The following is a 25,074-nucleotide window of genomic DNA, read 5'->3' on the forward strand; positions in this document are numbered from 1 at the left end:
CATTTTCAGCACAGAACCAAGGAAAAATGAGGTAACCTGTTTGGGTTTCCCAGTTAACATAGCATGATAAAAATGCAAAATTAAATTCCAGGCATCTTAAAGTCCACCGATCTTCACCAAATTAAACAGTGACAGAAAACCAGTGCTGAGAGGAGTGACAGTCTCTGGGATAGCCTGTACTGTTCACAGCACCACATTCCTATTATCAATGTTACACAACTGTATCAAGTTGCAAAACCAGACATGGGAAAACCCTCTCCAGCACAGTAAGTCCATGGGCTGACATTTAGCATCTCCTTCCTCCCACATTCCCCAATAACTGGAACTAGGTACTTAGACTCCAACACATAGTTGTGTCTGAACAATTCCATTTTCTCTTTCAGGGGAGGAATATCACCTGCAATGGTACCTTTTTTGGACATTTTTCTGGAAGAACATTCCTTCCTTGCCACCTGCAGCCTTTTTTACTTTGTTTCTAGCCTGTGGGATTTCTCCTTGTGTATTTTCCCATGTTTGGATCTTAACAGCTCCTCCCTCATAGAAGGTTCGGGCTTTTCATGGTAATTGTGGGCATTACAGCTGTCACAGTGTCATGGTTAAAGGACAGTAAGTTATTTACATAGGGCAGCTGTATATACTTTAAATAGGGAAAATGAAAGAGGATTTACCAAAATGGAACACTACTATTTACTCCCCAAAAATGAAAACTAGTAGTGGCTGACAAAACCAGGAAAATATTTTTACCAGGATGCTTTTAAATAAATTACTTCAGCTACATACATGTGCAAAGAGCTTGCTGTGTCTGCAAGTAGAATAGGCTGAATTTGTGTAATTCATCAGAAACCACAGAGGACCTAAATGAAAACACACACTGTAATACAGGAAAAGCACTGACCATTAACATCTACATGGGAACAAGAGGTATTGGTTAACATAATGAGCACAGGCCTGGAGTTCCCAGGAGCATGAAAAGGATAAGGACAGGCAGTGGGAGATGCAACAATTGAAATTGACAGGCATCTCAGGTCTGTCAATGACTCTTCTTGCAAAACACCTAGGGTTTTGTCGGCCTCTGTAACGGAAGGCATCCTGTTTAGCTGACAGTGGGCAGAATAGTAAATGCCCTAATAATCATTCTTGATCCAACCTTCACAGCTAGTTGCCTTACTCAAACTTCTGGTGTTTTAGCCATTATCCATACTAAACCTGGACAGCAAAATAATTTAATTAGCTAGAGTCTTCTAAAGCTGAGTAACATTAAAAAAAATAAAATAAAACAACAAAGAAGCAACGCCAACAATTGCTGAATTGGCTACCCTGCCAGGAAAAATAATGATCAGCTGAAAGTCCTGAACACATTCTTCAAGCACAGAGTCAGTCAGTGCTGCATTGTTCCCTACAGCCACACAGCCTGAGCACCTGCCTGTGTAACTGCTTTCTACTAAGACAATCAGCTGTGCTTTGGGAATGGGACTTGGGCATGCAAGCTGTAATAAATTTTGCCTAGTGCCTTCAGTGGTGGCAGCTTTCAGTAAGAGACAGAGAGGGAAAAAAGATGCTACATACCCTGTGAGCTGCCATCTGATACATCTGCTTTCCCCACTAACATTGTGAAAGGCAGAATCAGAAAAACCAGCAAGACAGCATTTTCATTTGCAATTTTAAACACTTAAGTAAACAATGTTTGCTGTCAAGTGTGCTGGAAGAAAATGATGAAATTCTTTTTACTACTTCAAAACAGATTAACAGAATATTTAGTTCAGTCTTGCTAATATATAGAGACCTTGTATTTTACAAATGAATTTAATTTGGGTTTTTTATTTCCACTGACAGTACAAAAAAATGCATAACTCTATATTATGGGGACCTCAGCTTTTCTTTCCATGCTCACCAAACTCTGCTCAGTCGTACCAAAAGGATTCAGATTCCATCTTCCAGTCGTTCCAGCAGGCTTACTTACATCATGTGTTTGGAAAGGAGATTTTTCAGCAGAGGAAGCGGAGCGCTTCGCCATGCTGGCCAAGACTCCACGGATCAGTGACCCTCAGCAGCACACGGACCACCACTGTGACATCACACTTTCCACAACACGGATCCCAAAGATGCACATACCAAGAGAATCTGGAGTTTCAATCTTTGTTTATTTGTTCAAAGAAAGTTGGTTTTTCTTCTTCTTTTTGGTAGCTTTTTAGGGTTTGTTTTGCTTTATTTTTTAAGAGCTGTATTACTTTGTAATCCTACTTTTTGAAACTGAGAAAACCAGGTGGACCACCTGAGATGAGACATTTCTCTCACAAGCACTCACCAGCGATAGCAGCAGAAGACAAGCTGATTAATTCACACCATATTATTCAGGGCTTCCATTAACATAGCTAAGGGCTCATCAAGAGAGGAAAATATGAAATTGTTCCATTGCTGTTACTGTGCTGGAACACCACATTTTAATCACTGCCTGGAGTATAGCTGAGTGACACAAGGGAGAGAAATGCTTAATAGAAGACAAAAATAATATAGTCTCAGTGAAGACAAATGTTTGATCCAGGCACACCCAATCCACCCGAAACACAGATTCATGAGTTAAACAGGTTTTTCAACCTGCTGCCTGGAGAGCCCCAGCCTGGGAGATGGTGTCAGACAGCAGCTGTGTGGGTCCGGTAAAATTTGGCACAGGAAACAAAATGGTCAAATATTAGAGATGCCTAAATTTCAGAGGAACTCATTTGTAAACTATAGTGACATCCCTTGCATTTATTTTTTTTCCATCAACAATAATCTGCAAAAAGGGCTTTAGCAGCCTGATGAATGGTACAAGCAGAAGGTCACAGAAATACAGTTCTCAAAGGGGTTTCCTGAGTCAGAGTTTTGCCTCCTGCCATTCCAGCTATTGACCTACTTAGTTTATTTAAAAGAAAACAAAAATACAACAAAAAAACAGATTCTCATTCTGGGAGGAAATTAGGGGATTCTTATCTTGTTTACTGCTGGAAAACTGTCTCACAATCCTATTCTGCTCTGATTAAAACCTTTCTGTAATTTTCAGTCTATGTTTTCTCACAGCAAATTTAAACCAAATTATACTCCACTCTGAATATCTTCTCTTCTCTTCTAGTGTTTGGTCCACATTTGATACATTTGAGTTCCACACCTGCTCAGTATTCCTGGCAAACAACCCCTTCTCATTGCCTTAAGCAAAAGTATTAATTTCTCATGTCTAACACAAAAAAATACTTTACCTGATACACTCTAGTCTTGCATTAACCTTTCCTTCCTCTATCAGAGTGGCTGCTTAACCATCACACTATTTCAGCTAGTACATTCTGAGACATTGAAAGTTACTCTTGGGCTTCTAGCTCCTATTACAAATTTCTTGTTACTATTCCCCAAAATCACAAGTTCTGTGTTACTAGCCAAACTCTATGTGCTATAACTGTGCTGTAACATGACAGGTGATGGCACACATTTTGCATACTGGTCCTGTGAATCAGCCAAAGGAGGTCTACTGAACTGCAAGAGAAGACCTCTAAGAATGGCAGCAGAAGTCAAATAAATGAAGACCTATATCTGGACTGCAAAAAACCACACAGGACATACCAGAAGACTTTACAATATGACTTGAAAAAAGCACGTCCATTAATACCAGCTACAGAGGAAAAGCCTCCCTAAGTGAGCCAGGGGATTTAATTACATAAAAATTCAAGGAACATCAAAATAAGTTCACTTTTTAAAAGGCTACTCCCCATAATAATGAAAAAAAATCACCACTGAAAGACAAGCTGCCTACAAAAAACTGCATCATCTGCTACCACAGCCTGCAGCAGACAACACTCAGTCTCTTCTCTTGCTAGAGAAACTCTCACAACTGAAACTGTCAAGACTTTTACTGATTTTCCTATTACTCAGATTCAACTCATCTGAATGCTCCATCCAGTGCTGCTTACCAATGAAAACCAGAAACAAGGACTAGTAATAGTTATTGTGAAGAAAGCAATTATACATGATTTTAAAGAAAAGCCATATCTCTTACACAGAACCCCTTCCACACTGCTCCAGGCAATTAGCACGCTTAAGATGCTAAATAAAAATAAATAAAAACAAGATCATGGAACCTACTAAATTACACCCTAGTCCCTGCTGTGTCCACCTGCAAAATCAGGCTGTTTTACTAAAAATGCCAAACACTGATGACATTTAAAAACCCCTATCTTGAAGCAGTATGTATGAAGAAATTTCAGAAAAAATCCAGAGCAAGATTAGTGTTTTCTCATCATCTATCGAGGAGGTATTCAGTTGTTCATGCCCAGGGCTAGATTAAACCTTCCTTACACTCAAATTGTTTGCTCTTTCATCCCTAATGGAAATTTAGCTTTTAGAGAACCTGATTCTTAAGAAAGCAAACTATTTCTTCCCCCACACAGATTCTCCAGGCTGCTAGAAAAGTGTGCAAAGGCAACATGCCTCCCATGACTGTAATGGGTGAAACAGAGACCTCTAAACACCCCTATGGTGGTAAAGCTGCAGTTCAACAACAGCATTGCTATACCATCAACTGTGAGTGTACAGCCCATGTTTTACCACTTCTAATCCTATATATAAACAAGAAAATAATTAAATCTTTGGAGCTTTACTTTCATTTTTGTATTTTGGAAAGCCATTCATTAGCAGTCCTTCAAAGGATGAGCAGAAAACTGGGAATTTAAAGGGCCAAAAGAATAAAACTGACAGTGATATTAAAATTGTTTGAAAACCCAAAGACTAGACATTAAAATGCTACCCATGAAAGCATGGGTCATAAGACAGACCATAGCAGGATCCTGAAACAAACTGCATTCCAGGGAAATGCTGGGATGGTCCATAGGAGGGCAATTAAGGGATCTGTACAACAGCTGTCACAATGTTCTTTAACAAACTGTTTTCATATCCCTGTATTAAACAAAACATTTAAGAAATAAGTAAGTCCTACCCCCACTTTTTTACTTTTTGACAGCATAATTTTAAGTGCTGCACTTAGTGTAAAACATTGATAAGTGTCATTTTTTTATTTGGTAATATAAACACAGGCAAAAAAATCCCAAAGTTTCTACTTCATAAACTGCAAAATTATTTTTCAGTTACTTATATTCAGACTGACAGATTTCCAGATTGAGGGCCTATTTAAAGCCATAATCTAGCACACATGGAATAAACCACAACACTGGAAATTCAGAAACTGAACTACAGCTCTAATGAAATTTCCTCAACTGTTTTCATTTAAAACAGCTTCAACTTGTGTTTAATCTCGTCCTGCTGGCTTTCTGAAGGTGGGGAAACAGAGTATGTAATATTACACAGAATATGTAACATCATAAGATTATCTTATGCATGAAACTGTAAGAGATTTGAGACAGATGTCCACTTTCCAGTACTGGTACAAATTTCTTTAATAATCCCAGGTAAATCACTTCACCTCATTATGCCTCAGTTCTCCGTTGTTGAGCTGTGAGGACAAACTAATTAATGGCGTTTGCTATTCAGATCCCAGAACTGAATGTTTAATAAAACCAAACAAAACAACCCACTACACAAGTCAATTAGAGAACTACTGGTAAAAAACAGGCGAGACTGACACCCAGGCCTAGGAATCCACAAAGTGAAGCTTACAAGTTTTCTGGTGTTCACTGCTTCTCAAGCAGGTGCCTTTAGGAATCAAGTTTAGCGTAATACTTTTATTGTATGAAGGATCCAAGAAAAGGATACATTCAGACTGGTAATGAACATGAAAACCCTAATGAAGCTGCTACCTTGTCAGTCAGGTGTAGGCTGAGACAGCCAAAAATAACAAGAAGACTTCCAATAGAGCAAAGAACTTGCATCTAGTATATCAGCTTTTGAAGCAAGGATGTCAAAAACCTTACTGTGTGTGCAGAGTGGGCAAACAGCAAATAAAACTTCAATGGATTTCCTTTGCTCTCATGAACTTCTGAACAACTAGCAAAATGTAAGACTGGCAGAGTCAGATGCTTGCTACTGTGAATGAAGAGTCAGTCTTACCTGCCACCAAAAACACCAGCACCATAAAGAGAGAAAACAATGGAAACTACATTTCCTTTGCCCTTACAGATTTTGCACGTACGTGCTCTCACGCTACTACTGAATGCAATTCTGTAAGTCTTATCTTGACATCTAAAGTATCAAACTTCATTAACCAAGGTGCAGCACAACAGAAAGGCCCAAAACTGCAGGCACAGCAAGCAGCAGTGAGACTCCCTTCAGTCAAAGCTAGACACGGCAGCAAGTCATGAAATGTTATGATTTCGAGTGCTTTATGAACATCTCAGGATTTGTGATCAGCAATTCTGCTACCCTTAGACATATTTCTTACTGTGCATTTATAATCTTGGCTTTACTCCCTGTCACTTGCACTGTACACAAGCAAGTTGTCTATACTGTGCCGCGTTACCTCGCTTTCACTGAGCATACTTGCTCTTCTGTCTGTGGGCAATTAACTCAATTTGTGACAACTAAGTTTCAGCAACCAGTTTAAACTTCTCATCAGACTTTTGGCATGGGCTGCAAAAAGCCTGCCAGCAAACTATGGCCACAAGAAGCAGTTGTTTTCACCAGGGAAACTCATTCTTCAACGAGATCACTCTTGCGCTGCACCGCAAATACAGCCAACATACAGCAGCTTTTCAGCTACCTCTACTGTGGCGTTCTCTCACCTATATCACACAGGAGAGGGCATACCCTGTAAGAGGTGCACCAGTGGTATGAATTTACTAGAGGAATGACTCCAAAATACACAGTGCAGCAATCTGCTCAAGAACTTAGTACAGGCTTCTTTCAAATAAGAGACCACTTTGTCCTCTGTGCCCAGACAAGCAGACATGGAATAAAAAGGGCAGAAGCAGCTGCTGCCGTTCATACGCAGTATCTGACTTAGGAAAACTTGTGAGGTTTTCAGGACTACCTCACATCTTCTCTAAGCCTTTTTTCTGGAAAATAAACAGAAGATCAACACTGCCGCCTGTGAAGACACACTATTTTCTAACTCACAGACGCTCTACTTGTTGTCTCCCAGGGCCCCTAAGCAGACCTGCCTGGATTACCAAAAAGAGGGACACCCCAACAGATGGACTTGTCACTGATCAGGCAATAAAACTGTAAGGTCAGGGTCCCTATTTGCAGTGCAGATACTTCCTTACTGCATGCACGTATTCAGAAAATACTGCCAAACCGAGTTATGACAAAACGGGATTCTCCACATGACAGAAACATTCAGTTCAGTTAAACTGATTTTGTTATTTTTGATTTTCTTTGTTATGTACTCTCTTCACCCTCTAAATATTCTAGTCTGTGCATTAATCCCTTGCAGGATCTGTCTTCTTGTGCCACCTACACATCTGTGTTTGCCTTGGAAGTTTCACCTTGTCTCAACTGAAGTCTTTCTCTTGGGAGTATGTAGACTGTAACACTGAAGTTTATTAGTTTCAAAAAGAGCTTCAAAAAGAAACCTCAGGACTTAGGCACTCATTGATGTTCTGTTGCAACATTTATTTAAACAGGCAATTTGGCTAAAATGGCCTAAACAGAGAGGGAACAAATCCTAAGATTAAGTCTATGACAATAACAAAAAATTCTGTCCCAGATCACAGCAAGAGCTCTGAGCAGCATTTCTGCCTTACATGGGAGTGTTTTAATTATGCAGCTGGAAATTAAAATTCTATAAACTATTGGTTCTATTCGAACAGCAGCCCTTTATCACATCTGGGCACTGTTTATTGAAGAGCTTACTGTAAGACCAAGCCAGCAAAAGCAGAGGAAAAGCAGAAAACTGAAGCCCAGCACAAGTCACTGACCCCACAGTGCAGCCATGCCTGTGGCAGGGCCAAGAGTGAACACAAACTTTCTTGAGCATCACTGCATTGCCTAAGACAAAGAATGTTTGTTCAGGGCTACTTCCCCAAGCACTATGTGGACAACAACTATCACACATTGTATCAAGAAATCGTAAAAACAAATACACCCTTTCAATTACCTTGCCAGAAAGCTAACACTGCCTAAGAAACAGCCAGAGCCCAGCCTCAATAGGCTCCAGCCTTCCCAGCTGTCAATTCCAGTCACTCAGAGTCTTTGTGTGAGTTCCCCTGTGAGGTGACCTTTACAAAATCCAGCTCTTCTGAAGATCAGGAAATTCAGTTATGCACAATATCATTACACAGGACACTTCTTACAACACAAAAAAAAAAAGTATTATAAACAAGTAACTTCTAGTCAAGTTTAATAAAAGACAGTAATACCTTAATTTTCTGGTGAATATGCCTCAGTGAATCTGCTGTACCCATGTCCATGTTGTCACTGATGCACACAAAATCAAGCTTCATTTTTGTGTCCAAGTTTAACATCTTTTGGATTTCCTTCCTCGTAATCACAATGACCTCTAGGAGAAAGGAAAGTGAGATGAGACCAGCAGAAAAAAATCTAAGTAGTATTTATCACAAATAGGATACACCCACTTTTTTATTTAGAAAGGCTGACGGAACTGTCAAAAGGTTTGAGTAACATAACTGGGCTCTCCACTCAGCCAAGCTCTTTTGGCAACAGTAACTTTTCAAGAAAAGAATTAAACTCCTAATGAATATGAAAACAATCTCCCCTGCTTTGCTGGGTGGAGATTGTTACTGAAAGGGACACACGCATGCGTGGCATCAGTTAGCAAGACAGAACAGAGGCTTCTTCTATCATTAACCAGCAACCTCAAACCATATGTCCTCAAACAGACCAATGAGACCCCGTGTTCATGTCACCAACACTTCAGAGCTTTGTCTTTTGCCGCCCCCGATCCTGTGTAATCCTCTGTGGACAACACCACCAACCACACTATTACAATACAATGGTTAAACTATTTCTCAGCATCAGCTTGGCAAGAACGTGGAGTAATAGATGAGCAACAAACTCATTCCATCTACAAAAGAAAAAGGATAAATGCATATTTGAAGGAAATCAACAGTGGCATGAAAGCATATTTTCCAAAATGAAGAATGTGAGAACAGAAGAAAAGATTGAGGAAGCAAAATGACAAGCAACCTTTTCCCCAGTCTCAAGAAGGGGAGCGAAAAGCAACAATAAAACTTTCCAATTAAAATATCCTACCCATCAAAACACCCCAACACTATAATATTGTATTCCACACGGAATTTTAACAGAGAAGTATGGGAAATGATAAATAATAATAATAGTATAGGCAAGATGAAAACACATCAAGAATAAATCTGCATCAATCAAAACTCATCTTGAATCTATTAACAGAAAAGAGGAAGGAACTGTAAACATGGGAATTGTGTGGCAGTTTGGTGCCAGAGATATTGGTGCTCTCCCATTCCCATACTGGATGCCAACGTGGATTCAAAAGAGGATGAAGAACCTCGAGAAAGGGACTGAAAGCACACCTTGAATCAGGCAAAGAATTAACTCCTGAAGAGGGAACTGGTGTCAGGTGCAAATTGTAAGCTCATGCAGTTCAGCATGAACCTGGTTAGCTGAGCAAAGGTCTCCTAAATATTAGGAGAGATGGAGCACTTGCAATTAGGGCAAAAGAGACACAGTGAGTCAGCCCATGGGAACACCTACTTACTTACATAAGCAAGTATGAGGAACTAAATTCTTATGTAGTACTTAATAAAAATCATCCAGGGAGAGAATTCATGCCACTGGATCATTTAATGCAGGAATGTACAGCTTGGTCAGGGGAGTGAAGCAAGGAAGGAACAGGAAGGTGGCAGTTTGCTTACCGAAGCTGAATACATGTGCTGAACACAACCCTGCATGTCCACATTTTCACTGTAGACAGACAAGCTGAAGAGCTACGTGTGAGAAAGGAGAAAGATCTGGCTGTAGCAGTATCACAGAGTCACAGCACGGTTCGGGTTGGAAGGGACCACACTGGGTCATCTGGTCCAACCTCCCTGCTCAAGCAGGGTCATCTCAGAGCATGTTGCACAAGATTGCATCCAGACAGCTCTGGAATATCTCCAGTGACAGAGATCCCACACCCTCTCTGGACAGTCTGTTCCAGTGCTCGGTCGCCTGCACAGTGAAGAAGTTTTTTCTCATGTTCAGGTGGAACTTCCTGGGAATCAGTTTTTGCCTGTTTCCTCTTGTACCATTGTTTGGCACCACTGAGCAGAGCCTGGTCCATCCTCCTGATACCCTCCCTTCAGAGACTGATAGGCATTGATGAGGTTCCCTCTCAGTTGTCTCTTCTCGAGGCTGAACAGGCCCAGCTCCCTCAGTGTTTCCTCATAAGAGAGATGCTCCAAACCCTTCACTATTTTTGTGGCCCTCCCCTGGACCTGCTCCAGGAGCTCCATGTCTCTCCTGTCCTGAGGAGCCCAGAACTGGACACAGCACTCCAGATGCAGCCTCACTAGGGCTGAGTAGACGGGCAGCTACTAGTGGCCAAGAGCATCAAGTGAAAATTGTTATTTCCAAATAAAGAGCCTCATGAAGCACAATACTGATTACACAGAAGCTTTTAGCTATTTAAATTTCCATTGCAGGATAAAAGTATTGCAAAAAAAAAGAGACAGGAGAACGGGCAAAGAAGGCAGACATTCAGAATGCAGATTTCAACAAACAACAAGCAAAAAACAAATCCAAAGAACAAAAGTTCTTTAGGATTTTCTAATGAAACAGAATAAAGGCAAAGTCTACTCCTAGTTTTGTTCTTTCACACTGAAATTTTAAGAGGCTAACATAACATAAGCTGATCTTTGCATCTTCACAGAAGAAAGAAGCAGTCAGGAAAAAAGCCACAGACTCAGGATGAAGTACAGGATAATCACAGAGACAAAACAGAGAAGCAGAAATGCAAAAGACAAACACAAACATAAAAAAACCAGAGGCTTGAAAGGTGTCAGGAAGAAGCTTTATAAGCAGCTGGAGGGACATCACAGAAAGATTTCATCCAGCACTCAAAAGGTGAACAAAAGCCTAAACTCAGAAGATACTGAAGAAGCTCACCAGGTACTAAATACCACCCCAGCCCCACTGTGAAACAAAGCCCACAGGTGAGCAACACGAGCCTGCCATTCCCCCTGCCCTGTCCTGGCCAAAGCCCAGCACTCGGCTCTGCGCTGCCACATGGACTGAATGCCTCAGACAGAGCAAGTAGCCCTGAACTTCAGGCCAGGCTGAAACAACAAACCATGAGCCATCCCCAGAGAGCTGACACTTCTCACGCTGGTGCCATTAATGACTCTGAGAAAGAAACATGAGAGACTCAAGGTTAGCAACCCAGGGAAAGACATCAAAGTTGGGAAAAGCCTCGAATCAGAGAACCACTAATGTTGGAAAAGACCTTTAAGATCGTCAACTCCAACCATCAACCCAGCACCACCACCATGTTTACCACTAAACCCCGTCCTTAAGTGTCATATACTCATGGTTTTTGAACACTTCCAGGGATGATGACTCCACCACTTCTCTGGGAAATCTGTTCCAATGCTTTAAAACCCCTTCAGTAAAAAAAATTTCGCAATATCCAATCTAAACCTCCCCTGGTGCAACTTGAGACCATTTCCTCTCATTCTGTCACTCATTGCCTGGGCGAAGAGACCGACACACACCTCACTACAACCCCCTTTCAGACATCCCCGGCCCTCGGTGAGAAGAGGGGTAGAGGGTGCAGGCACAGGGAGCCGAGAGGGCAGGAAGAGATGTGACACGGGTCAACAGCACAGCTCCAGCGCAGAAGGGAGATGCGCTACAGGACCTGCCCCGTCCAACAGGGCACCTGCGACAGGGCATTAGAACAAGGGGAGAACGGACGGGAGCAGCGGCGGAGGAGGCCGAGGACAGCCCGCAGTGAGCAGGGGCCGCACGCCCAGACCCCGCCATGCCTCACCTTCGAAACCGGCGCGCTCCAGCAGGTTCAGCGGGTACCACAGCAGGGGCCGGTTTCCCACTGGGAGCAGCGGCTTCGGGATGCTGGAGGTCAGGTCCGTCATGCGGGAGCCGCCTCCGGCCGCCATCACCACGGCCTGGAACTCCATCGTGCTGCGGAGTGACACAGAGACAGGGCAGGTTCTCACCGGGACAGGTGAGACAAGGCCAGTTCACTCCTCCGCTCCCCGCCACCGCTCCCGGCACTGACAGCGCAGCAATGGCGGCGCGGCCGCGCTGCGCCTGCGCGCGCACAGCCGAGAGCGTCGATCGCGGGCGAGCGCCGATAGAATCGATCCGCCTCCCCGGCGGGCTGGGGGCGGCCTCCACCCGGCCAGGGCGGCGAGAGGAACACCGAGCGAAGGACCCCGCGCTGCCGAGCGCCGAGTCATGGATCCCTACCCGGCCACGGGGGGCGCTCGGCGGAACAGCGCCCCCAGGCGGCCTCAGGAGGGGCTGCAGGCGGGGGCCGGGGGGCACTGAGGGCACTGGGGGCACTGGGGGCACTGGGGGCTCTCTATGAGGTGTATTGGGGGGCACTTCGGGGTCAGTTTGCAGCTCTGCTCCCCACATCATGTCCAGAGAGGGGACAGGACTCACAGCGCCCCCCACCCCCGCATGCCACGCTCTCCACCCCGCAGGACCCTGTGCGGGCACAGCCCCCAGCAGACAGTGCCATGCTGACCCCTCCAGTAGCAGCACTGGCCACACACTCCAGTCCCAGCCTTCGCGAAACACAGACACCAACAGGACCTGGGGCAGGACAGCAGGATCTGGCCCTGCAGTTTTATTGAATCCAGTGTCCCCGAGGCTCCCATGGCATGGGGCACATGGGGGTCTCATTCGTCCCAGGGGTTCTTGTCAGTGTCGATGGACATGCAGTTGTACACGGCGTAGCGCAGCAGCTCCTCACAGACCTTGGCCCTGGCAGGGGGAACGCTGGGTCACAGCCATGATGGACACAGAAAACTTCAAGCTTCCCTCCCCACACCTGTCTGGACACTCCCCAGGGGAAGGCCTGGAGAGTCTTGATGGGAACCCCAATACCAGCCCCAGGGAGTGAGGAGCATCTCTATGCCCAGCTTGACTCACGAGGAATAGCTGGGCAAGAAGAAGGTGCAGGAGCACGTGCAGGCCTGTGGCATCAGGTCAAACGCATCCAAGCTTGGGAGAAAGAAGAATCAGACCCCAACACAGCGCAGGGACCTCACATCATGTGGGGATCCCAGCATGGCACAGGGACCCCAACACAGGCAGGACAGACTCACTTTGACCTTTCCGGGTAAATGTTGATCTGAACTGGGAGGCGGCTCCGGCCAGTGACAAACTTGAGGAAGCGGCTGAGATCCTCTGAGGGGAAGGACAGAGCTCAGGGACAGACTGTCCCAGCTGCTGCTGTTGCAGCAAGATCTGCCTTGCAGAATCACCCCAGGAGCATGAGGCAAAGGTAAGGGGTGCTCTCAGGATCCCAGGAAGGGCCAGGTAGGATGACCCCAGCCAGTTTCCAGGGAAGCACCTGGTGAGCACCCCTGGGGCACAGGGCAGTGGGTACCCTGTGCTCTGGCCTGTCCTACTGCACGTGAAGAGCAGGGAAAGGCTTGGGGTCACTCACCGCTGGTGAAGTTGTTGAGTGCCTCCAAGAAGTACTGGACACGGGTATCATCGGAGGGGAAGTCATCAAACTTGACTGTGACAAAGAATGTGCAGTGGCTTAATTAGAAACTCCCAGCAAAGCAAAGGAAAGGAGGAGACCCTCTGCTCCTCGGTGAGCCCATGAGAAACCCTGGCACCTCTGAATGGGACCAGCACCCTGTGCCATGGTGGGTGGAGAAACAGAGGTCCTAGTTTGAAGAGTGGTCACTCGCCTCTGCCCATAGCGGCTAAGGATCAGACAGACCAGAGTGAGGAACAGTGGGGTTTGCTGCTAAACCTGAAGCATCCAGGGACCCTCTGGCTTATCCTCCCCCAGTCTCTCAGGCATCCCATGACCAGGATGCATGCGCAGGACAAGCATTATCAAGGGGATCCACTGCCCTTGTGGAGGGCAGGGAGCAGCTCTGGCTGGCCCTGTGACTTACTGAACTTCTGCAGTTCAGCCACTGTGATCTCCGGGTCCCCACAGATCCTCTTCTCCATCTGCTGCCAGGTGAGCAGGTCCAGCACAGGCTGGGGCACCACGCGGAGCAGCCCAGCACGTATGGCTGCGATCTGTGGGGGCACAGGATGGGCTCCGTGTCACCACAGGGGGTCTCAACCCTGGGCAGCCACCTAAGGCTCTGGAGACAGCGACCAAAGGACCCCAAAAGGGGTCTCCAGGGCACATGGACATCCTGAACATGGGATGCGCAAAGAACACCCAGCTGGAGCTGGGGGACACGTTTTGGCAACCATGAAACCCACAGGTACCGGCATGGCTTGCCACAGGAGCAGGGTCCCCTTGCAGCCTGTCAGCCCTGGGGAACAGTGTTACCTGCTCCTTGCTCTCCTCCAGCCGAGCCTTTTGCACCAGGCGGATGAACTCCTTGCGGTCCTCGTAGCGCACAGCGGTGCTGCTGCCATTGGGGATCAGCTCCACCATGCGCTGGTCACTCAGCACTGTCGTGTAGGTCAGCTCTCTGCCAAACACGAACTCAAAGCCTTCCCTGTCTACCCTCTCCAGCACCTCCAGCAGCTTCACCTGCAACCCAAATGAGCAATAGCCACCCCAGTGGAGCCAGTGCAGCCATGAGAGAGCACAGCACTGCCCTGCCAGCACCCAGCCCTGCTCACCAGCTCTGAGTCCACAGTGGCAAAGTCCTTGCTCCAGCTGACCTCCTCCCCTGCCAGCTGCTTCCACACCAGCGCTGGCAAAGACAGGATCTACCAAAGGGAATGGACACAAGCATTCTCCCCGTGCCCCTCCTTCACCCATGGGCAGCCCCTCTGCCCAAGACAGGGCAGCCCCTGCCAAGCCCCGTCACTGGCCAGGGAGACTCTGCTGTGCTCACCAGAAACTCCTTGCTCCTCAGGGCTGCTCCCATCAGCTGCCCGATCCACTCATACTTGGGGAAGTCCTTGCAGGAGGGGTTGGGGACATACATGTCCCTGGTGTCACTGCTGCTGTTAGCCTGTCGGACAGACGCTTAGGGCACACAGAGATTTGACGAGCCCAGCACGGTCTCTCCTGCAGCCTTCCCCACCATCACCCCTCCACCTGCCTCTCCAGCCCTTTACACCCTTCCAGGAGATCTCCACCACCCAGGTACAAGCACAGCTTCCCCAGACAATAGCTCTGCAAACATTAAGATAGGGCTAACATCCCAGGCTCTGCTGACTGACTCCCCTGGCCTGGACAGGCAGACAGTGGGATGCCAAACCTGATTAGAAGTGCGCACAAAGAAGGGCAGGGGCACCGGGACATCGCCCGAGCTGGGACACAGCTCCTCTGACACATCTGACAGGCTGTCCCGAAAGCCACCACCTGCAGTGGGGGCAGAGGCTGGTTAGGGCCTGACACACCAGGGCCAGACACTGAGCCACAGGATCTGGCCAAGCTGCCCGCCTCCCTGGGACAGCAGCAGGACTGGCAGGGTAGAGGAGATATGGGGACCACCTCATGTGTGCAGAGCAGGGCTGCCTCTCCCAGAGCAGCTGGGACAGTGTGGGCACCCACTGAGCTGCACCCCAACATAGGAGACGCCAGGGGAGAGCTCTCACCATTGTCAATGATGCCCTCAGTGATGAAATCGCACTCCCACCACTGGCTGTAGGTCAGGGGCCACCTGTGAGGAAGCAACAGCCCCATGCACATCCCTCCTCTGAGCATACCAGCAGCACCTGGAATCCCCTTGCACCCTGCTCTGGGGAAGTGACACCCCACAAATATGACACTGAAGACCTACCTGTAGTCCAGGGGCTGATTGTTCTTGGAAGATCTGAGGCCTTCATACAGCTGGAGAGTAGCAGAGCAGAAAGGGGATGAGATGGGGGCAAGATACCTGCTGAAGTGACAGATACCTGGCACACGGCATGTCGCTGCCATACCTGGGTGAAGACGGCGTTCCTGCAGCTGGGGTCCAGTGCGGGGTTGGCACGGTGCTCCCGGGCCAGGAGCCGGTTGATGTAGAGCTTTGGCAGGGTGTGAGGAGCAGAGCTCTCCGAGGACTGGAGACAGTGGGCAATGACGGCTTCGCTCTGCTTGGACAGCACCAGGAATGGCTTCATGTTCTAACAAGGGACAAGCTGGGATGGTTAGAGGCCTGATCCTGCCACCACCTCCTGTCTTTTCCTCTCCCCAGGTCAGCCCTGGTGTCACAGGGGATGCTCCTCCATCCCTCTGGCAATGCCAAGCATGGCAGCTCTCAGCCCTGGGCTGGTCTGTCCCCACTGGATCAAGGAGGACACACTACGGCCCCCAGAAAACCACTTGAACTTGTGAGATGCCCCTACTAGCATCATCCCAGGGGAGCCTGGCAAATGCTCACCCTGAGTGCATCAAAGGTGCCGATGCTGTCCTCAGAGAGGGGGATCAGGTAACACAGGACACTTTCCAGGAGCTGGACAAACCTGGAGACAGGAGAGAAGCAATGTGAGGCTGCAGGAGAGTGGCATTTCACCACAACCCCTGGCCACTGTGCTCCCTGCACATAGGTCCCCACCAGCCCATGGAGGGACACCAGACACAAGGGCAACACCCACCCAGCACCCCCTGGCCACTCCCTTTATTTCTTTTCCCCCAAGAAAACGCCGCAAAGAAGAGCAGCCCAGCCCATGCTGCTGCACTGCAGCTGGATCACTGCAGAGGGTCTCTGTAGGGCCAGTGCTGACCCCAGCCTGAGGCTGCCCCTACAGGTCAGGGCATGATTCTTTTTGGGATTGAGCTCACTGTGGGGATGGTGGCATCCCTGTGCCATACCTCTGAATGAGCACCGCACGCCGGTACAGCACATCAGCATCCACCCCTTCCAGGAGAGGGTAGCGAACCAGCCGGGCTGGCTGGAACATGTCAGCGTTGAGGATCAGGTCCCACTCCCAGAAGGACATGATCTTAATCCCCTGCAGACGGACATTGTACCCTTGGTCTGCCAAGAAAGAACAGTCATGTTGCGTGTGCTGCGGCCAGCACAGCTTGGACGCTGCAACCAGGGGCGAGGTGACCCCAACACCTGCAGCAGCTCATATGAAGTTCATTCCTCAATCTTCCCACCAGTGGATCCCAAAAAGCAGCCAGTGTGACAGGAAGAGCTGCAGGTTTAGGGCCAGGCTGGGTGCACAGGCTCACCCCGGCACTCCAGGAAGCGGATCTCCAGCACCGGCATGTGGATTTTCATGTCGCGGAGGATGCAGACATTCTGGTAGCTGTTCCTGCACACAGCATGGAGGGAGATGGCAGAGCCATGAGGCACAGACAACCGTGAGGCGGCCAGTGAGGCACAGGCCACTCTGGCTCCCCAGCTGAGGATGTGCTGCTACCCATGCAAAAGCCCCCCCACCTCACCAGGGCTGTGGCAGGAGGTGCCCAAGCAGAGGGAAGAGGTTGTCAGAGGCACAGAGACGTTCTGGAGAAGGTGGAAGCCGCATCCAAAAAGCCAGAAAAGAGCACAAATTCAAAGCAGTACAGAAAGACAAGATGGCTGAGAGCATGTCACTGTTCTTGAGAGGTCCCAGCACATCTCACAAGGGCAAAAACATCCTTCAAGTGGAGCTGGTCATGCAAGGGTGGTGTGTTTTTGAAGGAAACAGGGATTTGGGTAGATTAGCAATTTACTAAGTGTATTTTCAATGCCTTTGTCAAGGTCCCATCAAAGTCCTGTGAGCCCATGGGGAAAAACCACTGCAAGTATTCAGACGCAGTGAGGAGTTGGCTCCTGCCACTGCAAAGGATGCCTCTGCAGTCTCACGGGTGCTTCTTCAGAGACAGATCTCACTGCTCAGCCAAAGAACATCAAATGGGCAAGTTTTGGGGGAAGGTGAAGGAGACCTTTGCACTCCCATGTAAACCCCCAGCTGCCTTGAGAAGGGTGTTCAGGGCCAGGGTGAAGATGGAGAGCTGAAGCGCCCCAGGACTTCTTGGCTACAGCTCAGCAGAGATGCTCAGGAAGGTGACAGCAGTGGTGTGTGTCCCCAGAGGTGAGGAGGAGGAGGCAGAAAGACTGCCAAAGTCACCAGGCAGAAGGAAGCATGCTGCAGACCAGGTGCCGCAGCATGGGTGAGGAGCAGGAAAGGAGATGAAGGCACTTGACTGGCACATGGAGGTGAGAGACCACCACACTTGTGGGAGCAGATGTAGTCTGCACGCAGGGAGTTCCAACCCTTGGAGAGCCACTGTCACTGGCAAGTCACTCAGGACCAACCCCAGCCCCATCCTTAACATCTGCTCAGGATGCAGAGACAGCTCAGGAGTTAGGCACAAGCTGGGCATAAGCTGTTCCTCATTCATTACTCACTCATTAATTAGGACTGTTCTCAGGTGCTCCAGCCTGCTTAGTGTTCCCCCATACACAGCCACCCGCCTGGGTACATAGGAGCTGGACTGCCCATCCAGCATCAGCCACAGTCTCCTGGGGGTGAGAAGAGCAAGGAAGAGCATTGTCCTCCCCTCATGAGCTGCCTGGGCCTAGAGATGCCCCCAGAGTTGTCCCAGGCCTGGGGCAAAGTTGTGTCTTCCTAGGGTGCCTCTGGCAGCAGCCGTCCCCCACCTCAACCCCATGCCCCCAGCTGCAGCCCCAGCTGGGGGAAAGCTGGGTTGAAGAGGAAGATGGTGCTTTGTCCCGCACCCTGCCCTTCCCCGGCACAGCTGTTGGCATGGAGGGCACACCCCGAGCTCTCACTTGACAATGGCGCCTTTCTTCATGTTGAGCCGCACCCAGTGCTGTCCCGGGGGTCCGCTGCTCTCCCAGAAGGTGTATGTCAGGTTGTCCGTCAGATGGGCTGCAACACAATCCTCCTGCAAGAGTGCAGCGAGCAGAGGGAGGGAGATGAGCATCCTTGCACACGCCATGGCCTCCTCTGAGATGGGTTTTGTGGGTCCAAAGGAGGTCAGGAACAGGCCAGGCCCTTGGTTTGTTGGGCTGTGGGTGGATGGTGGCTCCCTGACATAGCAAACTGGGCATGGCTGTGGACCTCTAGTGCTCCAGAGACACAATGGGGTTTTGCTCCCAACGCCCAACTCCTGGCAGCTTTGCTAGAGCAGCAAAACCCCACCACCATCCCCTGCCCCTTGCAGAGGGGACAGCCACCACTGGTCCCGCCTCCCTGCATCTGTGGTGATGCTCATGTGTCTTATGCTGATTTTAGGCTGCAGAGGAGCCCCGCTACACACCGTCTGTGAGGAGACCTCGATGCTGTTGATGTGTTCCTTGGTGCAGTCTGCGTGCTGCAGCTTCTTCTCACTGTGATCATACAGGAAGCGCCCCAGCTCCATGTCGCGCTCATAGCTCCAGCCTGGGGGCAAGGACCTGCAGGGAATCTCTGTGTTAATGGGATGAGGACACCAGGCTGCACCCCAAACCTGCCCACCAGCAGTGTGCAGGACCCCGGCTGAGACTGGCTGCAGTGTCTCATGGCCACCAAATCGGCATGGTGCCAGGCCACTGTCCCTGCAGCAGGCAGATGGCATGGCTGTATCTCATCACCAGCACACCAGGTATTTATGGCCACTCCAGCCCAGTGGGAGTAGCAGCATACAGTCACTCCAATGGTCTATGGAGCAAAGGCCATCTTTGCTTGAGATCTTTGCTGAGAGGTACCAATGTAAAAGGCATCTCATGGCACTCATCCTCCCCACTCCAGACCCTGAAGCCAATAATGGCCCTTCAGGCATGTCCAGGCCCTGGCCAGCAGCCCCTCGGGGTGCTGCAGTCCTGCTCTAGGAGATGCATTCGTACCGAAACTTCTGCACGGCAGCCTCATCCTGCTCTATGAGTCTGGGCATCTCTCCAAGGCGCATGGAGTACGTCAGGTCCACCACTTGTTCCCAGCTGGAGCAGCACCGGCGGAGTCGCACAATGGAAAAGATGTGTCAGTGCTCAGTGTGTCCATTGCTGCCTTAGCCTGAAGTGTAGTCAGCAGTAGTGGAGCACTGGGGTGACACTCGGGAACAGCTGTGGGAAGGATGAGTGTCCCTGCACCCGGGTACAGGCTGGGACAGAGCAGGGGAATCCCACCCTGCACACGACCTTATATCATGAAAATAAAATTTGAGGTCTCTGATCACTGCACTACCTCTGTGACATCGCTCAGCCCAAATCCAAGTGACTCAGAACCCCCCTAGCATCATCTTTATTCTGTGCAGGCACTGCCACAAGCAAGCAGGATTAGTCTACGCGGGAGCACCCACCTGCCCACCGGTGCTCGGCGGGGGTGTGTCCCACCTGCGCTGGAGGGAGTGAGTGGGCTGTACTGGCCGTGTCCAAGGGACTGGGGATGGCTGGGTCGCATGTCCCCTGTGGGGACCGGTCACACGCGTCTCCAGCGCCCAGAGCCCAGTTCCTGCCCGGGGCGCAGCGGGTCGGGGCCATACCTGACAGCAGGTCTGTAATCAACCCCCAGCGTTTGGTGCTGACACTGGATCCGCTGCACGGAGTCAACCGGGACTAACTTATCTCCTCCCTCTCCGAACCTCTGCGCCAGCACCCAGCCCTCCGCCAGGCCATGGGTGCCCGTGTACTCCTCCAGCTGCTCCTGAAGGCACATCCCGTCCTGTCACCGCCGTCGAGACCCGGCACGCCCGGGTGGTTCCCGGTGCCGCACCCGCGTTACCTTGCTGAGCTTGACCCAGAGCCCGGCGCCGTTGCAGTACTCCTCGCCGGTGGCGCGCAGGCAGCCGCCCTTCCGCACCTCGATCGTGGCCCGCGCCGCCCGCTTGCCGCCCCGCGCCGGCCCCGGGCTGTCCCACACGCTGAGCAGGCTGCGGGCGGCGGCGGCCGCGGCGGCCGAGGGGTCCTTGCAGATCTTGTACTGCACCTCCCGCGGCACGTAGCAGAGCGCGGCGGGCAGCGCCTGGGCGCGGCGGAAGCACTCGCTGCACTGCAGCAGGAACCGCAGCCGGCCCAGCACCTGGTGCGGCGCCTCCCCGCCTGCCCTCATCGCGCTCCGGGCACCGCTGCGCTGCGCCCCGGGCTGTCCCGACCGTGCCCGCCCGGGAATGCCCGCCGGGCCGGGGCGCCCCGCCTCGGGCAGCCCTCCCTCGCCGGCTGCCGCCTCCTCCCCTGGCAGGCGCCGCTCCGCCCGTGCCCCGGGCACGCCCCAGCGCTTCTTCAACCCTCTCGGGCAGCAGTTGCTCCGCTCTCCAGCTCCGGGCCCCCCTTGCCAAGATGTGACTCTGTTACGCTCACTTCAGTATCCGGCAGGAGCTGACCGGGTCACAGGCATCCCCTTGCCCTGTGGCTTAGGACTCTGCTCCCTCCCGGCCTCCAACATCTCTGTCATTGCCTGCATTCCTACAAGCAGGGAGGGAGTCCTGTGGCGTTAGAGCACAGGGCTACATCTCCAGCATGGATAGGAGAAAGAGGTGAGTGGGAATCCTGGTATGGGAGAGCCAGCTTCTGGCTGGCATATCCCTGCCCTGGGCAGGCCTGCAGCAGGTGGAGATGCTCCAAGCACTTGCTGGAGAGGGGAACAAGCTTCCCTGCACAGCTTTATCCCAGCCAGCAGAGGCATCCTGGCAGCAGGAGTGAGGCCATGACACCCAGCAGCACCCAATTCCCTCCCCCCCACCCCCAAACACTGGCAGCTTGTCACCCCATGTCATGTCTGCTTGTTGCATACCACAGCAAGGCGGTGGCAGAGAGCAACTCAGCTCCACCCCACACTACCTTAATTTTTTCAGGTTGGGCACAAAGGGCTGAGTTGAGGGATCATGAAACAAGCAGGCTGGCAGAGCTCAAAGGTCTCCACACCCCTCTGGTGCCTGCCTGTGCTCCTGGCAGGTCAGAGTCCAGTTCCATCCCTGCCTGCAAAGGCATGGTGCAGAGAGATCCAACAGCTGTGCATCCCTGCAGTGTTATCTATTGAACGGTGCGACTGTGCCTCACCGCAGCAATGGGCACCTGCCTTGCTGTGAACCACGGTGCAGAAGAAATGCAGACTTTGGCCCTGCTCTTACCTGCAGTAACCACAGCCAGGATGGTCCTGGGCCTGCCCTCTGCAGCCACGTCACCCTGTACCACTGGTTTGCAGAGCTGCTGGAAAGGGTTGAGCCAGTTAATACTCTGAGTCACCTCGGTGCCACTACTTTGTGTGCAAGGCGACAGGGCCAATTTCTGCTTCACTGCCTGCCTCTCACACCACCAGTCTTCATTGCTGTTTAGAATCACAGAAGCATTTAGGTTGGAAAAGACCTCCAAGTTCATGGAGTCCAAGTGTTAACCCAGCACTGCCATGTTTATCACTAAACCATGTCCCCAGGTGTCACATGCACTATTTAATCCAACAGAAGGACACAGGAGCCCCTGCCAGACCAGAGAAATCATCAGGAACGCCAGGAGCAGTTAAATTCATTCATTTTATTTTAGATCCTACATGAGGTAGGGACAGACAGAACCTGTCAAACTACTTAGAGTTTGTCATACTCCAGGGCAGTAGTGGAATAACAAGAACAGCTAGACTACGTATGCGTTATTAATCACCCGAAACTATTCTATGACAATCCAGCAAGTTGAAGGCAGGAGAGATCAGGTGGTTACATGGAGCCATGTCCTTCCCCCAGCTCAGCCCTACCCACCCTGTAGAGCTGCAGCTCTGGCACACAGAGATGCTCTGCAGCACCACAGAGACACCAGCACCTTCCTTAGGATGGCACTGGCTTGAAAATCAATCCCCACTGACTTGAGTCTGGTTGTTGGGGTGAGGATGCACAGCTGCTGGATCCTGATGCTCAGGACGTCTCTCACCCCAGGCCACCTGCAGCAGGAGTCAAGGGCAGGGGTACTTGATTTGTGCCTTGTCAAACATGATAGGAGACAGTTCCTACCCACAGCTTTAGAGATCAGAGAAGAAACGTGACCCAGCACTGACATAACACCTATTTTGGGCCCCTGAGATTGGCCAGAGTTGAGCAGAAATTCAGTTTGTGATTGGCTTTAAAATATTGCAGATGAGAGAGGACCACACAGAGGAGATCCGGGCCAGCTCCCAGCTCCCCCCTCCCAGCTTACCTTTGCACAGCAAACTTAACAGCACAATCTGTGCATTATCCTGGCATCATTCCATAGCAGCCATGTTTTTCCAGACCCTCTGACCATGCACCAAACAATCTCACTGCTGCAATGGGCTTCTCCTCCTACTGGAAGGGCTTTCACAGGTCTCTTCACCCCAGTATACCACCACAGCAGCAACTAGTGCAATTCTCCAACATATATATGGTGATAACACAAAATAAGACAGTAAAACAATGGTTTATATGGTAAAAAAATGTTTTTCTCAGTATGCTTGTAGGAGTTAAATCCAGACCATCCTGGGTGATCCCTTCTGCTAGGGCCAGGGTCCTGTTACTACAAGTATTTTTTAAACAAAAATCCCTGTCACCAGCTAGATCCTTTCCCCAGAGTTCCAGCAAGCCCCTGGGCAGCACTCAGTGGCAGGAAATAAGACCTCAGGTGCTAAAAGGCCTTGCTGGAAAAAGAACAGAGAAATGTGGGAAATACGGGGAAAAACTAGTTGATAATTCCACACTCATCAACTGCTTCAGGTTAGGGAGGACCTGGATCTCAAGCCAGCAGAATGAGACTGGAAGTTTGATCACAGGTCCCAGGGCTGTACACCAAGTCTTGAGCATCTCCAAAGATAGAGGTGCCATGATGCTTCTAGGGAAGGATCCCACCATTTCAGCCAGGTTCTGATCTCAGCATTGCCTTGCACAGCAACTCTCTCCTCATCATTGAAGGCTGGGGCTGTGTACGTGGATAATGAGAGAGAACAGAGCTGTCTAAATACATTTCAGTGAGAAACCTGAGCTGTTCTAGGTATACACCCCTGTATACACACCTGTTACCCTCCGTCAGCTGCAGTTGCTTCCAAGGGCAGGGGAGCCAGAGTTGTTTGCTCCCCCACAGCTGATCACCCAAGCAGCCCTAGATGGCTCCTAACCTGCCCATTCCCACTGGTGACATCAGCTCACCCTCCACCAAAGACTAGGGCCATCATATCCATCCCACCCTGAACCACTTGCCAGCCAACCCCTGCCCAGCAATAGAGGAGCCTATCTTATTGCTGCTTCTAATTCTGCTCAGTAAATAATGTGATCTCCTGCTGATCTCCTGTAGAGGCAAGTGGGCAAGGTTGGAAAAAGCAGTATGAATTCCATCCCAATGTCAGTCCCTTTTCAGATGGCTCATTTTAAATCCTAGCTTGCTGCTGCAGCCTTCTTCCTCAACACTCCTGACTGAGGACAAACCAGCAGATCAAAGTCCTTTCACCAGCTTACTCATGCCCATGTAAAACAGACACCCTAGGAAGTGACTCAGCCACCAGCATGGAAAAGTATCACACTGGCTCTGCTCCTGTTCCTGTCCACACTGGTGGTTGGAATCAGTCACAAAGCCAGAGATCAATTCTGAGACAACTCTAGGATTTACAAAAGACCTCCTCCAGCAGACAGGACTTCCCACCCACCCAGCTGAGCATGGAAGGCCCTGCTGCAGGCAAGGGCTGCCATAAACAGCTTCCCCATTCACCCTGTGCTCTCTCCATTCACCACAAAGCAGGAGATGGCAGCACATACTCCTCCCTGGTCCTACATCCCTATTAGCAACAACCTTCCTTGGCAGATCTGGGAATACACATTTCAAAAGAAACTTGTGAAGGGAAGGACTTTGTTTACAACTGCAAGCAATTTCTGGATGATAGACTCCTTCACCAGAGGAGAAAAAGCCATGAAACACTAAGACAGGATAAATCTTAACACACAGCATCAGCCCCAGTGACTCTGTGACTCACAGTAGTGGTGGTCCAACAGACCACACACGCTGAAGATGGAACTGGGGGTATAAATGTAGACTAACATCTAGTAGCTCTAGTAGCTAGGCAATGACTAGCCCTGCCCAGAGCTGGGAAGATCCACAAATGTTTCCAAGAAGTTGTAAAGGTTTCATTGCCCACTCCTCACTCACACAGCACGTCCATCTGCTCAAGGACCTCCAGCTCTTGGTACCCAGTTTCTACACTGCCCTAGGGCAA

At 50.0% G+C, this 25,074-nt stretch overlaps 2 protein-coding genes across 2 annotated transcripts in view; both read right to left on the reverse strand.

Annotated features, from left to right (window-relative positions):
- EIF2B3 (eukaryotic translation initiation factor 2B subunit gamma) overlaps positions 1-12,169 on the reverse strand; it is a 98,735-nt gene extending 86,566 nt beyond the window's left edge. Inside the window, exons 1-2 of the mRNA XM_048312628.1 lie at positions 11,882-12,169; positions 8,277-8,416 (exon numbers count right to left, since the gene is read on the reverse strand). Of these exons, the coding sequence (XP_048168585.1) occupies positions 8,277-8,416; positions 11,882-12,029 (288 nt within the window). The 5' untranslated portion in view covers positions 12,030-12,169. The remainder of the gene's footprint in view (positions 1-8,276; positions 8,417-11,881) is intronic.
- Positions 12,170-12,671: 502 nt separating this feature from the next.
- On the reverse strand, positions 12,672-21,064 carry LOC125329992 (E3 ubiquitin-protein ligase HECTD3-like). Its single transcript, XM_048312627.1, has 21 exons — positions 20,659-21,064; positions 20,420-20,580; positions 19,785-19,877; positions 19,220-19,355; positions 18,729-18,844; positions 18,345-18,458; positions 17,180-17,262; positions 16,814-16,979; positions 16,383-16,464; positions 15,943-16,125; positions 15,801-15,850; positions 15,616-15,680; positions 15,276-15,379; positions 14,907-15,026; positions 14,689-14,778; positions 14,390-14,596; positions 13,998-14,127; positions 13,532-13,606; positions 13,188-13,269; positions 13,012-13,083; positions 12,672-12,843 (listed from the first exon to the last, which is right to left on the reverse strand). The coding sequence occupies exons 1-21, from the start codon at positions 20,983-20,985 to the stop codon at positions 12,759-12,761; spliced, it is 2,541 nt and encodes an 846-aa protein (XP_048168584.1). The 5' UTR covers positions 20,986-21,064; the 3' UTR covers positions 12,672-12,758.
- Positions 21,065-25,074: the final 4,010 nt, after the last annotated feature.

Source organism: Corvus hawaiiensis, chromosome 9, assembly GCF_020740725.1.
Source record: "Corvus hawaiiensis isolate bCorHaw1 chromosome 9, bCorHaw1.pri.cur, whole genome shotgun sequence".
Taxonomy (NCBI): Eukaryota; Metazoa; Chordata; class Aves; order Passeriformes; family Corvidae; genus Corvus; species Corvus hawaiiensis.

Coding starts and splice junctions, on each gene's coding strand:
- LOC125329992 (XM_048312627.1), bottom strand. CDS start 20,985: ATGAGGGCAGGCGGGGAGGCGCCGCACCAGGTGCTGGGCCGGCTGCGG. Junction 14,779..14,906: donor TGAGGAGCAAGGAGTTTCTG/GTGAGCACAGCA, acceptor TCCCTTTGGTAG/ATCCTGTCTTTGCCAGCGCT. Junction 13,084..13,187: donor ATTTACCCGGAAAGGTCAAA/GTGAGTCTGTCC, acceptor CTTTCTCCCAAG/CTTGGATGCGTTTGACCTGA.